Source organism: Balaenoptera borealis (assembly GCF_965194805.1).
Source record: "Balaenoptera borealis genome assembly, chromosome: 1".
Lineage (NCBI taxonomy): Eukaryota > Metazoa > Chordata > Mammalia > Artiodactyla > Balaenopteridae > Balaenoptera > Balaenoptera borealis.
In genome coordinates, this window is record NC_138860.1 from 88,826,587 (window position 1) to 88,842,271 (window position 15,685).

Here is a 15,685-nt window from a genome sequence, read left to right on the forward strand (position 1 = left end):
TTACCAGGGTCTGGACTTGGGGATAAGGGATTGGGGGGATATTGTTTAAGGGTACAAATTTGCAACTACTAGATAAATAAGTTCTGGAGATAGAATGCATAGCATAGTGATTACAGTCAACAGTACTGCATTATAAACTTCAAAATTGCTAAGAGAGTAGATATTAACTGTTTTCACCCCAAAAAGAAATGATAGTTATGTGAAGTGATAGAGGTGTTAGCTAACTCTGTGGTGGTAATCATATTGCAATATATAAAATATATCAAACTAGCACATTGTCTACCTTAAACTTACACAATGTTATATGTCAGTTATGTCTTAATTTAAAAATTAACAAAACAAAGAAAGCAGATAGGGAAGTTTTATTATCCTCATTTAACAAATAGGGCAACTGAAAGATAGAGCTTGATGTGTCCATGGTCTTAGCTAGTGAGTCACACTGCTAGGACTGTGAGTTCCCAGAAGGCAGGGACCTCCCTAATTATCTTTTTAGCCAACATTTTCTAAAACAGTGTCTAGCACAGAGGGAACACCTAGAAAATGTTGCTGAATGAATGACCAGAATCACATACGGAACTTCTGACATCCAACACCAGACTCTCGAGTCTGGACTATACCATGCTTTCATTCATTAAATACTAATTTTTTGGGCACCTACCTACAAGATAAGAAACATTGGCTAATTTCTCATTCAGTAGTTACTGAGCCCAACAAGGCACATAGCCTTGTGCTGGGTGTTTCTGATGCTGGGGTTTCTAACGCTACTTTAAGCATGGGACCTTGAGAGTGAAGCAGCTGTCGGTCCACCAAGTAGACTGCACAAAGAGGTACTTAACCCTCTCAGCTAAAGATGACTTGAAAATTGATTCTGCAAAGAGCTTTAAAAGCAAATGAAGGAAATGTGAGAGGAGTGGCTTCTGAGAAGATTCTTCCCAAAAAAAGGACAGAAAATGAAAAGGCTTTTTCCTCTCATTCTCCACTGGATTGCAGGCTGAGGATAGTGCTACACTTGAAGAGTTCTGGCTCTTATCTTGGTGCCAGTGGCAAACATCAAAAAAAAAACCAGAGGTTGAAGCTAAGAAAGTAGTATTTTAAAATAAGTTATTAATAAAACACTTAAGAGGAAAATAGCAACTACTACCAGATTATGGGTTTTTACCTCAAGAACCACCAATAATGGTTTAGAGAGCAGTGGAGGGTGAAAAAATGTTAATACCCATACTTTAAAGGGGTGTGTATCTATTTCATTTGGAATTTCCTGTTCTAAATGCAGGGTTGCTCTTTCTTAAATGAAAATGCCTGTTTTTATCTAAATGAGAAAATTGTCTTCTTAGAAATTTATAAATTCCTTCATAGCAGTTGCTTGTTGCCACTCATTTACAGAATTATGGGTTATTTTAAAATTTTATATCATTTTGGAATATATAGTTAAATCTCATTTATTCAAAACTTAACAAAGCAAAACTCTTACGTAACTGGCATACTTTATTCCACTTAAAGAAATAAATGTGAAGGTTATAGCAGACATCTTTTCAAAGTGCAGTCTTGGATATATTTTAGAGGAAGAACGTATTCAGTTCAATTTCATATATTCTGAACATTTACATTATTATTTGATGATAAACTACTAATAATTATCTACATCAGAGTTTCTCAAAATGTAGTATTTGAATCACCTACATTATTTAAAATGTGGTTTTGGGGCTCTAAGGATCTCCTTTTAAAACAAGTACTTTTAGCAACTCTTTTTGCACATTAAAGTTTGAGAACCACTGGTCTAGATTGAGAGACCCTGGATGGTTTTCTCAATGATCAGAGAACAATAAAATTATGCTTAGAATACTCTTCTTCCTGAGACAGAAGATGGATTAATACAACTCTAAAAGTGAAAGTAAAATGGCTTTTCTTTTTAACCAATTTAACCATTAAATTAATAGTCTACTCACGAAACATTCCTGTTAATTGAGATTTACCATATATGGAAATGTAAGAGATTGACTAACTGAAAAAATGAATGCAGTAAACCAGCTGAAAGCAGTGATAAGGAAAGCTCCTTTGAGAATACTCCAAACAGCAACAAGAGGAGCGGCCAACCTTGGTAACATTTGATGTTCTCTTTGAATCCTTGTAAAGTTTCCCCATTTCTAAGATGGAGTGAAGAAATGCATGTCAAAACACTACAACACTGTTCCAGCATTTTGTTAGCTTTATTATCAAAGCACAGTGCCCTTTGCTCCTTCCTTGCATGGCACTAAGTGCTGTTGGATGTCTTATTCCTTAAGTCTTGACATGCGGTGCCCAAGGCATCTTATAGCCTATGAAGATGAAGGTATCAACACAATAGATCTCATAGTTCTGTGTCTATTCCCTAAGCATTTTGTATTTGACAAAAACTGTCTCCCTTCTCTACAGGGCAGAGATGTAACATTGACATTGATGAGTGTGCCTCCAATCCCTGTCGCAAGGGTGCAACATGTATCAACGATGTGAACGGTTTCCGCTGTATATGCCCTGAGGGGCCCCATCATCCCAGCTGCTACTCACAGGTGAACGAGTGCCTGAGCAATCCCTGTGTCCATGGAAACTGTACTGGGGGCCTCAGTGGGTGAGTAGCTGTCATGTATTAACAGTTTCTTATTGACTTGTGTCAAGCCAGTTGAGTTTTAGTATTGGCCATACCCTGTAGAAGTCAGTCAGGACTTGAGCTGAGACTTCGCTGAAGATTTCGGTAGTCTGCGTCATAGTCTTCCGAATCGCCACTTCTTCTCTACCTTCTGTGACTGAGTAGGTGGAAAATAAGGAGGAATGTCTCTTTCCTCATGTGGGTAGTCAGCACATGGGAGGAATCCAGGGTAATTTTATGAGTCTTTGGCAATTGCACTTTTAGTACTTATTGCAAGATTGAGTTCTGAGGGATGTTCTATTTGATTTTCCCTCCTGCTTAAAAAAAAAGCCCAACTCTGTTCTATCACGGTACCAGTGGGTGCCACTGAAGTAGATCTGGTCTCAGCTAACTTTAGACATGGCCCTGATGAAATGTTCACAGTTCGCAAGCCCCTGAGAGTTGTATAATGTGTTGGTAAGTAATTTTCTAGAATCACAGAGTGTGATGTTAGGTTCCATGAGATAGTCGTGTACTCTTGCTGTGCTTGTCAGAGGACAGGACTCTGGGCATTACCATTTGCCATGCTTACAACAGGTGAAAGAACGAAGAGTGTATTTAGAGGTAAATAGGAAATCAAGTTATTTCCAAGATGAATTAACCCAGTATTCCTGTTTCAGAGTATAGCAGCCTTCAAAGAATCCCAACCCATCTACTTTTTTTTAAAGGATCTCCAGACTAGCAGGCTATTATCTCCTGATACCACATTCTAAGTGCTAATGATGTTCAGATTGTGAACAATGTGCATATATTTCAAATACCTTCATTTTTGTTCCTTTTCCTGCTCAGTACCCTCAGTGCTTTCTGGGGGCAGGGATTCAGGTCAGAACAAAGCATGTCTCAGAAGTCAGACATCCCAGGAGCTCTTCAGAGTGGCTTAGTGTCTCTGATAACTACCCTACTTCCTGGGTGTCTGTTTTACACCAGAAACAAGTGATCCTAAGGCTTGCGTTACTTTTAGTTTATATAGAAGAAAAGAAACTGCAGATTTATCTGTGTTAATGTGTCTTTCAATTTGTCCTGATTTGTTGTACCAACCACTGTTTACATATGAAAACTCCCTATACTTACTTAGTTTCTCTAGCATCTTTGTGGGCCAGGAAGGTGTGTTTACTGAATACTCCAGATGGGCCCACATGATTCACATGGTGACCCAAGTATAGGTCCATAGAGGATCAGAAATGAGATTAGCTTACCCAAGAGTTCCTTGGTCCTTCATTTTTTCAGAATGGTGTATTTCAACTATGACTCAATTGTACATTCATCCCCCAACAGTAAATAATTCTGTCTTCTTTCAGATACAAGTGCCTCTGTGACGCAGGCTGGGTTGGCATCAACTGTGAAGTGGACAGAAATGAATGCCTTTCTAATCCATGCCAGAACGGAGGAACTTGTGACAATCTGGTGAATGGATACAGGTGCACTTGCAAGAAGGGCTTTAAAGGTGAAAGCAGAAGTGCATATTTTTATCTCCCTTCTCTCTCTGCCTTTCTGTTGGTGCATATGGCTTGACTCACTTCTTCCTTTCCCTTTTTTCCTACTCATTCATATAGCAAACATAATTTGAGTACTTAATATTTATAGGGCAGTTGGGGAATAAAAACATAAATAGATTTATACATGGATTCTATTTTCAGACTAGCAGAGAGGTGAGTTATTGAAACAGTACCATTTAAGGTGAACAGCTAGAACTCCACCTACACAACTTTGGACAGGTGTTATAATTATAAGCTCCAGTGTAGGCTTGATTCTATGATAATTCAAAAGAGATATTGGTAGTAGAATGAAAATTTTGTTTTACTGTAATTGTAGCAATAATATCATGGAAGAATCCATGTATTTAAAACCTTTCCAACAAATTCTCTTACACATTAAGATATTCTTAGATGATACATAGTCACCTATGGCCTTCTGGAAAAATGCATAATAGTGGGTATTGTGTGAAATCACGTTTTGAGTTGTCTCTGTTGTATTTCTCCCATCGCTTTTTTCTTAGATACTCAAGAGAGAGAAACCTGTGGGTAAATCATCCACATGTGTACTTCGCTATCCATATGGTCACTGATTTCACCTCTCAAAAATTGTGCCAGGTTACTGTAATACATCAGTATGTTTCAGTGTCACTTTATTTGATTACTTGAAAATTTTCTGAGACCATATTTTAGTCAGTAATTTTCTGACATTCAGATATATTACATCTGCAAAGAAACTTATAGATTAAAAAACACTTTTATTCCTTTGTCTCATTGAGACTTGCTGATGATCAACAAAATAAAAATCAAAATGTAAAGTCCAAAGTTGTACAGCTACTGAGTAGCAGAGTACAGTTTGAACCCAGACCTCTGTACTCCTAGACCATCATTTTCTTTTGTACAGTGCTGTAGTTCCTCAGTTTTAAGGCTCTGTGTCAGGCCCTACTGAAGGTACAAAGGCGTGTGGCATTTGGTACAGTCCTGTCCCCATGAATGCTTCCTTACTTTTCTCTTTTTCATAGTGGGAGTAGATTTCGTGTCTTGGATCAGGGGAAACAGCTTTGTGACTTCAGGAAGCCCTACCACATCGATGGTAGAGACTGTGCATTTGAAAGAGTGGGCATAAATCAGAGGCTTTGATTAAGTATTCGATTATTTTATCCCTTGATAACTTACAGGCTGTTTTTAAGCCCTGACCAGATACTCTGTATAGAAAGAGCTTCTATTTAGATATAGCAGTAGGTCTTTACCCTAATGAACTTCATGGTCCATAATGGAGAAATTAGTTATGTTTGGAGGTGCATTAGACTTTCAAGCTATTAGAATATACTGTTCTTCCATTCATTTTTTGATGGATTAAGCACTTTTTACTGACTGACTATGTCAGGGACTTGACACTGAAATGAATGAACAGGCGTTCCAGTGGCCTGAAGAAGTTAATGCAATTTCTGAGGTGTTTAACGTTTACCACTGAGAGGATTGCTTAGTAAATGAGATAATGAGGAGGGTAACAAAGTTTCACTGTCTTTGGTGTTTCCCCTTTTCTGTCTACAGGCTATAACTGTCTGGTGAATATTGATGAATGTGCTTCGAATCCATGTCTGAACCAAGGAACCTGCTTTGATGATATAAGTGGTTATACCTGCCACTGTGTGCTGCCATACACAGGTGAGTCCTGCAAGTGCAAGGGCCAGAAGGGTTGCTTGGTCTTGCCTTGTCATTCCAAACCTCTGGGTCTCAGAGATGGGGTCTGTGGGGCAGTGACGCCGCTCTGAGGAATCACTCCCTCGTCACCCTTCCTGCCCTCACTGACTGGGTCTTCAGCTCTGAAAAAAAAAATGTGGCCTCTCTAGTTGCAAGTGGTGGGGAAACTCATTTGCTGCCTTTATTTTTTAGGGTTTGAAAATTTTTTTAAATTATATATGGCTGGAATTGACACATAGCTGATGGTCTAGTCATTATTTGAATGGACCCAGAGTCTCTGTGGCCTGTGCTCTTAGTCTGAGTTTTGCTAACACAACAACTACCACTTATTGGTCGTTTACTATGTGCCGGACACGTTACATACTTTGGGTTATTTGATCTAGTGCTCACAATAATTCTACAAAGTATTTAGAAGTTCCTATCACCATTTTATACATGTGGAAGCTGAGGCAAAGAGAGGTTACTTGCTGAAGGTCACATAGGTAAGTGGTAGATCTAGGATTTGTCCCTAAGTCTCTCTGAATCCAAAGCTTGTCCTCCTGTCATTCTTCTCCTCCCGTTCATTGCCACTGCATCTTATTCAGAGAGGCACTACCCCTTGGATGGCGATCGCACACGCAGAAGACATGGGTGTGACTTCATTGCATATCAGGTGTTCCTTGTTTCAGGTAGTATTCTAGGAGTGTGCTTGGACGTTTCTTTGTAGTCTCCTGCCTCGTTACTGCCATCTTGTGATTGGTTGTATTTGTGTGGCTCGCTTTTTCTTCATCTGTGGGGAACAAAACAGAAACATGGGCAATGACTTTGCATGTTTCTCCAGTGCATAGCATGCAGGCAGGAGCGTGGCTGAGTTCTTGCTCCCCTGGAGTCTTAGGCTGTTGATTATAGCTGTTGCCAGTGACTCTAGGCTGTTTGGAGCGGCAGAGTGGCCAGAAGCACGCCTCTGTTACCTGAAAGACTTGATACTACATTGTTATCTTTGCCACCTCTTTAGAAGAAACGTTCATGCAGGGAAAGTGCATTTAGCCAGCCTGACTGATAAAATCAAAGTTATCGGAGATCCCTAGCTATCCCCAGGCAGACAGTCTAAATAATGCCATTTCACAGGGATAGTGCTGATCACATTTGTTGGTACTGAGCAGATGGTCTCACAACCATAAAGACTGAGAATTGATGGCTGTAGGGAGATATAAGCAGGTGTCACTATGCTCAGGCACATTATAGACTTACCTGAATATGACTAAGGTGCACAGGTCATCTTGAAAATATTTGTCTTCTTGCTATTCAGATACTATAAGAATATTTGACTAAATGCTGGCTGTTGCTTTTTCTGTGTATTAGGATCTTATTAAAAGAATTTGCTACTTGTGAATTTTGAGAAATTATATTAGACTGGAAACCTATGCAGATTAAAATTTCAGTGCTAAGTGTCACTAAGTGTTCTAAGTGTCATTGAATTTGGCCAGCGTGAAGGGAACTAGGCAACGTTGCCTTTCCTTGTGAGCCATTATTCTGACCAGACACATTAAAAACTGGTTAGGGATATTGATGAAAATTTGTGGTAATATTTTTTTCTTTCTGAATACAAAATTTTAGGATAAAATTTTAAATTGAGTTAGTTGTAATTTGACTTTATTTTGTTGAAGTATAATTGATTTACAATATTATATTTGTTTCAGGTATACACTATAGTGATTCAGTATATTTAAAGATTATACTCCATTTAAAGTTACTGCAAAATAATGGCTATATTCCTGGTGCTGTACATTATATCTATGTAGCTTATCTATTTTATACGTAGTAGTATGTATCTCTTAATCCCCTACCCCTATCTTGCCCTACTCCCCTTCCCTCTCCCCACTAGTAACCACTAGTTTGTTCTCTATATCTGTGAGTCTGTTTTGATTTTGTTATATTCATTTGTTTGTCTTGTTTTTTAGATTCCACATATAAGTGATAACATACAGTATTTGTCTTTCTCTGTCTGACTCATTTCACTAAGTATAATATCCTCTAAGTCCATCCATGTTGTTGCAAATGGTAGAATTTAGTTCTTTTTTATGGCTGCGTAATATTCCTGTGTGTGTGTGTGTGTGTGTGTGTGTGTGTGTGTGTGTGTGTGTGTGTGTGTATCACATATCACATCTTTATCCATTCATCTATTGATGGATACCTAGGTTGCTTCCATATCTTGGCTATTATAAATAAGGCTGCTTTGAACATTGAGGTGTATGTATCTTTTTGAATTAGTGTATTTATTTTCTTCAGATATATACCCAGGAGTGCAATTTCTGGATCATATGGTAGTTCTGTTTTTAGTTTTTTGAGGAACCTCCATACGGTTTTCAATAGTGGCTGTACCAATTTACCTTCCCACCAACAGTGTACAAGGGTTTCCTTTTCTCCACATCTTCACCAACATTTTTTATTTGTAGACTTTTTGATGATAGTCATTCTGACAGGGGTGTGTTGTAACTTGACTTTAAAAACAACTTTATCTCCCTTTTTAAAAAAAGTTTATTGGAGTATAGTTGATTTACAATGTTGTGTTAGTTTCAGGTGTACAGCAAAGTAAAACAGTTATACATATACCTATATCCACTCTTTTTTAGATTCTTTTCCCATATAGGCCATTACAGAGTATTGAGTAGAGTTCCCTGTGCTATACGGTAGGTCCTTATTAGTTATCTATTTTGTATATATTAGTGTGTATATGTCAATCCCAATCTTCCAATTTATCCTCCCCCCCACTTACACCCTGGTAACCATAAGTTTGTTTTCTACATCTGTGGTTCTATTTCTGTTTTGTAAATAAGTTCATTTGGCCCCTTTTTTTAGATTCCACAGATAAGTGATATCATATGATATTTGTCTTTGTCTGACTTATTTTACTCAGTATGACAATCTCTAGGGCCATCCATGTTGCTGCAAATGGCATTATTTCGTTCTTTTTATGGCTGAGTAATATTCCATCATATGTATGTACCACATCTTCTTCATCCACTCCTCTGTTGATGGACATTTAGGTTGCTTCCATGTCCTGGCTATTGTAAATAGTGCTGCAGTGAACATTAGGGTGCATGTATCTTTTCGAATTATGGTTTTCTCCAGATATATGCCCAGGAGTGGGATTGCTGGGTCGTATGGTAGTTCTATTTTTAGTTTTTTAAGGAACCTACATACTGTTCTCCATAGTGGTTGTATCAATTTACATTCCTACCAACAGTGTAGGAGGGTTCCATTTTCTCCACACCCCCTCTAGCATTTATTGTTTGTCGAGTTTTTGATGATGGCCCTTCTGACTGGTGTGAAGTGATATCTCATTATCGTTTTGACTTGCATTTCTCTAATAATTAGTGATGTTGTGCATCTTTTCACGTGCTTTTTAGCCATCTGTATGTCTTCTTTGGAGAAATGTCTATTTAGATCTTCAGCCCATTTTTTGATTGGATTGTTTTTTGGTTTTCTTTTAATTGAGCTGCATGAGCTATTTGTATATTTTGGAGATTAATCCCCTGTCAGTTGCTTCATTTGCAAATATTCTCTCCCATTCTCAGGGTTGTCTTTTTATCTTGTTTATGGTTTCTTTTGCTATGCAAAAGCTTTTAAGTTTCATTAGGTCCCATTTGTTTGTTTTTGTTTTTATTTCCATTACTCTAGGAGGTTAATTGAAAAAGATCTTGCTGTGATTTATGTCAAAGAGCATTTTGCCCATGTTTTCCTCTAAGAGTTTTATAGTATACAGCCTTACACTTAGGTCTTTAACCCATTTAGAGTTTATTTTTGTGTACAGTGTTAGAGAGTGTTCTGATTTCACTCGTTTACATGTAGCTGTCCAGTTTTCCAAGTACCACTTTTTGCAGAGACTGTCTTTTTCTCCGTTGTATATTCTTGCCTCCTTTGTCATAGATTAGGTGACCATAGGTGCGTGGGTTTGTCTCTGGACTTTCTATCCTGTTCCATTGATCTATATTTCTGTTTTTGTGCCAGTACCATACTGTCTTGATTACTGTAGCTTTGTAGTATAGTCTGAAGTCAGGGAGCCTGATTCCTCCAGCTCTGATTTTATTTTTCAAGATTTCTTTGGCTTTTTGGGGTCTTTTGTGTTTCCATACAAATTGTGAAATTTTTTGTTCTAGTTCTGTGAAAAATGCCATTGGTAATTTGATAGAATTGCATTGAATCTGTAGATTGCTTTGGGTAGTATAGTCATTTTCACAATATTCATTCTTCCAATCCAAGAACATGGTATCATCTCTCCATCTGTTTATGTCATCTTTGATTTCTTTCATCAGTATCTTATAGTTTTCTGAGTACAGGTCTTTTGCCTCCTTAGGTAGGTTTCTTCCTAGGTATTTTATTCTTTTCGATGTGATGGTAAATGAGATTGTTTCCTCGATTTCTCTTTCTGATCTTTTGTTGTTAGTGTATAGAAATGCAAGAGATTTCTGTGTATTAATTTTGTGTCCTGCAACTTTACCAAATTCATTGATGAGCTCTAGTAGTTTTTCAGTAGCATTTTTAGGGTTTTCTATGTATAGTATCATGTCATCTGCAAACAGTGACAGTTTTACTTCTTCTTTTCCAATTTGGATTCCTTTAATTTCTTCTTCTTCTCTGATTGCCATGGCTAGGACTTCCAAAACCATGTTGAATAATAGTGGTGAGAGTGGACATCCTTGTCTTGTTCCTGATCTTAGAGGAAAAACTTTCAGTTTTTCACCATTGAGAATGATGTTTTCTGTGGGTTTGTCATATATAGCTTTTATTATGTTGAGGTGGGTTCCCTGTATGCCCACTTTCTGGAGAGTTTTTGTCGTACATGGGTGTTGAATTTTGTCAAAAGCTTTTTATGTATCTATTGAGATGATCATATGGTTTTTATTCTTCAATTTGTTGATGTGGTGTATCACATTGATTGATTTGAGGATCCTGAAAAATCCTTGCATCCCTGGAATATATCCCACTTGATCATGGTGTATTAGCCTTTTAATGTGTTGTTGTATTTGGTTTGCTAGTATTTTGTTGAGGATTTTTACATCTGTGTTCATCAGTGATATTGGCCTGTAATTTTCTTTTTTTGTGATATCTTTGCCTGGTTTTGGTATCAGGGGGATGGTGGCCTCATAGAATGAGCTTGGGAGTGTTCCATGCTCTGCAATTTTTTGGAAGAGTTTCAGAAGGGCAGGTGTTAACTCTTCTCTAAATGTTTGATAGAATTTGCCCGTGAAGCCATCTGGTCCTGGACTTTCGTTTGTTGGAAGAATTTTAATCCCAGTTTCGATTTCAGTACTTGTGATTGGTCTGTTCATATTCTCTATTTCTTCCTGGTTCAGTCTTGGGAGATTGTACCTTTCTAAGAATTTGTCCATTTCTTCCAGGTTGTCTGTTTTATTGGCATACTGCTGCTTGTAGTAGTCTCTTATGATCCTTTGTATTTCTGTGGTATTCATTGTAACTTCTTTTTCATTTCAATTTTATTGATTTGAGTCCTCTCCCTCTTTTTCTTGAGGAGTCTGGCTAAAGGTTTATCAATTTTGTTTATCTTCTCAAAGAACGAGCTTTTAGTTTCCTTGATCTTTGCTATTGTTTTCTTTGTCTCTATTTCATTTATTTCTGCTCTGATCTTTATGATTTCTTTCCTTCTACTAACTTTGGGTTTTGTTTGTTCTTCTTTCTCTAGTTGCTTTAGGTGTAAGGTTAGATTGTTCGTTTGAGATTTTTCTTGTTTCTTGAGGTAGGATTGTATTGCTATAAAATTCCCTCTTAGAACTGCTTTTGCTGCATCCCATAGGTTTTAGATGATCATGTTTTCGTGGTCATTTGTCTCTAGGTATTTTTTGATCTCCTCTTTGATTTCTTCAGTGATCCCTTGGTTATTTAGTAACATATTGTTTAGCCTCCATGTGTTTGTGTTTTTTACAGGTTTTTTTCCTGTAATTGATTTCTAATCTCATAGTGTTGTGGTCAGAAAAGATGCTTGATATGATATCAATTTTCTTAAATTTACTGAGGCTTGATTTGTGACCCAAGATGTGATCTATCCTGGAGAATGTTCCATGTGCACTTGAGAAGAAAGTGTATTCTGCTGCTTTCGGATGTAATGTGCTATAAGTATCAATTAAGTCTATCTAAGTCTAATGTGTCACTTAAGGCTTGTGTTTTCTTATTAATTTTCTGTCTGGATGATCTGTCCATTGGTGTAAGTAGGGTGTTAAAGTCCCCCACTATTATTGTGTTAACTGTCAATTTCCCCTTTTATGACTGTTTGCATTTGCCTTATATACTGAGGTGCTCCTATGTTGGGTGCATATATATTTACAATTGTTGTATCTTTTTCTTGCACTGATCCCTTGATCATTATGTAGTGTCCTTCCTTGTCTCTTGTAACAGTCTTTATTTTAAAGTCTATCTTGTCTGATATGAGTATTGCTACTCCAGCTTTCTTTTGATTTCCATTTGCATGGAATATCTTTCTCCATCCCCTCACTTTCAGTCTGTATGTGTACCTAGGTCTGAAGTGGGTCTCTTGTAGGCAGCATATATATGGGTCTTATTTTTGTATCCATTCGGCCAGTCTGTGTCTTTTGGTTGAAACATTTAATCCATTTATATTTAAGGTAAGTATTGATACGTATGTGCCTGTTGGCATTTTCTTAATTGTTTTGGGTTTGTTTTTGTAGATCCTTTTTTCTTCCTTTCCTCTTTTGTTCTTTTCTCTTGTGTTTCCTGCCTAGAGAAGTTCCTTTAGCATTTGTTGTAAAGCTGGTTTGGTGGTGCTGAATTCTCTTAGCTTTTACTTCTCTGTAAAGCTTTTGCTTCTCTGTAAAGCTTTTGATTTCTCCATCAAATCTGAATGAGAGCTTTACTGTGTAGAGTATTCTTGGTTGTAGGTTTTTCCCTTTCATCACTTTAAATATATCATGCCACTCCCTTCTGGTCTGCAGAGTTTCTGCTGAAAAATCAGCTGATAACCTTATGGGGGATTCCCTTGTATGTTAGTTCTTGCTTTTCCCTTGTTGCTTTTAATATTTTTTCTTTGTATTTAATTATTGTTAGTTTGATTAATGTGTGTCTGGGCACGTTCCTCCTTGGGTTTATCCTGTGTGGGACTCTCTGTACTTCCTGGACTTGGGTGACTATTTCCTTTCCCATGTTAGGGAAGTTTTTGACTATAATCTCTTCAAATATTTTCTCAGGCCCTTTCTCTTTTTCTTCTGGGACTCCTATAATTCGAATGTTGGTGCATTTGATGTTATCCCAGAGGTCTCTGAGACTGTCTGCGTTTCTTTTCAATCTTTTTTTCTTTATTCTGTTCCACCACAGAGATTTCTACCATTTTGCCTTTCAGGTCACTTATCTGTTGTTCTGCCTCAGTTATTCTGCCATTGATTCCTTCTAGTGTATTTTTAATTTCAGTTACTGTATTGTTTATCTCTGTTTGTTTGTTTTTTAGTTCTTCTAGGTCTTTGTTAAACATTTCCTATATCTTCTCGATCCGTGCCTCCATTCTTTTTCCGAGATCTTGGATCATCTTTACTATTATTACTCTGAATTCTTTTTCAGGTAGATTGCCTATCTCCTCTTCATTTAGTTGTTCTTATAGGTTTTTATCTCGCTCCTTCGTCTGCAATATATTTCTTTTACTTCTCATTTTGTCACACTTACTGTGTTTGTGTTCTCCTTTCCACAGGCTGCAGGATTGTAGTTCCTCTTGCTTCTTGTGTCTGCCCCCTGGTGGGTGAGGTTGGTCCAGAGGCTTGTACCATTATCCCCTTGATAGGGAGTTTGATTGGTGTTGTGGTGACCAGAGCTGGTCCTGGATATTGAGCAGGGCCTCCTCTTTGCTCTGTGGTTGTCACTGTCCTGTCAGGGGCGGGGCCTGATCAGGCGGGGCCTGATCCCTAGTTGTTGGAGTAGAGGCCCCCTCATCTGCAGTGCAAGGTAGGTGGGATTGGAGTGCTCCCACTGGGAGAGGAGTCACTGAGTATTCCTCCTTTGGAGCTGTTCACCTGTGAATGTGCTCTTTTGTGTCCCCTTTTGCCCATTGTGCAGGCTCACAAAGTACACTGTTCTTGGCATTGCTCTTGGTCCCACTTTAACTGTGGGTATGCTGGCAGTTGGCCCTGGTGACTCTCAGGCATTGTCTTCACCAGGCCACTGGCGCAGATCCACTGAAGTCAGGTCCCAGGACTGCAGTAGTAATGAACCTGGACCCACTGTGGGAGCTGTGGCGGCAGCTCAGATTCTGACCTGGCCCAACCTCTGTGTATGTGCCCACAAAGCCTACAGCTGCTAAAGTCAGACCCATCCCAGCTGCAAGAGCACTTGTTGTCCTTTTGGATGTCTCGCAGGCGCTGAATTTAGGAAGCCATCAGAGGAGGTGTAACTCTGGGTTCGTGTAGCTGCGAGGAGAGGTTTAAGCTCTTCTTTCTTAGTCACACGGCCCCTGGGGCTCAGCTGTGGTTTCAGCCCCACCTCTGTGTGTGTTCCTGTCACCGGAGTCTGCTCCAGAGGTGGCCGGAGCACACGAGCTCGTCAGGCTGGAAGGAGCCCAGGTGGCTACGGGGGCCAGCATGCTGCCCAGGCTGGGGTGGGGGGGGATGGGGGCAGAGGAAGCGATGGCAGGGGTGCGCAAACCGCCTCCAGCCGGAGCCCTCCCTCGTGCCCGTGGAGGCAGGGGCCGCCTCACGAGGAGAGAGGCTGCACAATGGCGACCCCGCCCTTTGCACGTGGCGCTTCACTTCTGTGGCGGTCTGGGCTTCCTCCACAAGCATTCCTGGTTGTGGAGCTCCTCACTCCCCTCAGGCTGTCTCCTCACAGCCAACAGCAGTCCCCTCCCCAGGTCTGCTCTCCAAACCCCACGTTCTGGCACTCAGCCCCCGTGTGCACCTGCAGGCACCCGTCTCAGGCTGGGGCCCACAGGGCTGTGGCACGGACCATCTGCATAGGTCTCACTGTGTCCTGCCTGCCACAGACCAGTTGCCGGGCTCTCCTCTGAGTCTCCAAGTCTCCCCTTCTGTCCCAGCTGATCTCCCTGCTGGTGAGGAAGCTTCCCCAGATGTGGCAACCTCTCCTCACCTTCATCTCCCTGCCAGGGGTACAGGTCCCATCCTGCTTCCTCTCCTCTTCCTTTTCCCTTCTTCTTTCTTTCATCCTACTTGGTTATGTGGGGATCTTTCTTGTCCTTTTAGGTGTCCAAGGTCCTCTGCTAGTGTTCAGCAGGTGCTCTATGAGAATTGTTCCACTTGTAGATGTATTCCCAGTGCATTTGTGGGGAGAGGTGAAGTCCATGTCCTTCTACTCCTCTGCCATCTTGGAAAAAGCCTATCTCCCCTTTAATAAATGCATTCTTTTAATTTTTTTCTGGAGTCTTATATTCAGTATACTAAGATAGGAAATGTTAATGGGCAACTATCAATGTCATGTTGTTGATGTTGATATAAGGAGAGATGTTACTAGGCATTCAGTATTACTTCACTGTTTTCCACCTCTGATGGCCTTCTCATCAACCCCATTGCCTTCTGGAACAGGCCAGCAGAGGTTTTGAGGAATAGGAGTTACTGTGTTACTTCTTCCCTGCTTATGTGAAGGTAGATCTGTGTAGCTAAGCTTCTGAGTAGCTGAATCTTAGCTATGAAGATGCAGAAACTATCACCCCTGATTGATGCAGGTTTCCAAATCCATGTAACCACTCGTGATAATCATATGAAGATGACAGCAGCCCAACAGTTGTTGAGTACTTACTCTATGTACTGGGCCCTATGCTAATATGGACTTTGTAAGCATTTTTTCATTTAATCCACAAAAAGCCTCTATGAGTTATATACCATCCTAATTCCCATCT

At 39.5% G+C, this 15,685-nt stretch overlaps 1 protein-coding gene across 1 annotated transcript in view; it reads left to right on the forward strand.

The window, feature by feature from the left end:
* NOTCH2 (notch receptor 2) overlaps window positions 1–15,685 on the forward strand; it is a 180,616-nt gene that overhangs the window by 133,325 nt on the left and 31,606 nt on the right. The window contains exons 13-15 of the mRNA XM_082368744.1: window positions 2,413–2,605; window positions 3,961–4,106; window positions 5,689–5,802. Of these exons, the coding sequence (XP_082224870.1) occupies window positions 2,413–2,605; window positions 3,961–4,106; window positions 5,689–5,802 (453 nt within the window). The remainder of the gene's footprint in view (window positions 1–2,412; window positions 2,606–3,960; window positions 4,107–5,688; window positions 5,803–15,685) is intronic.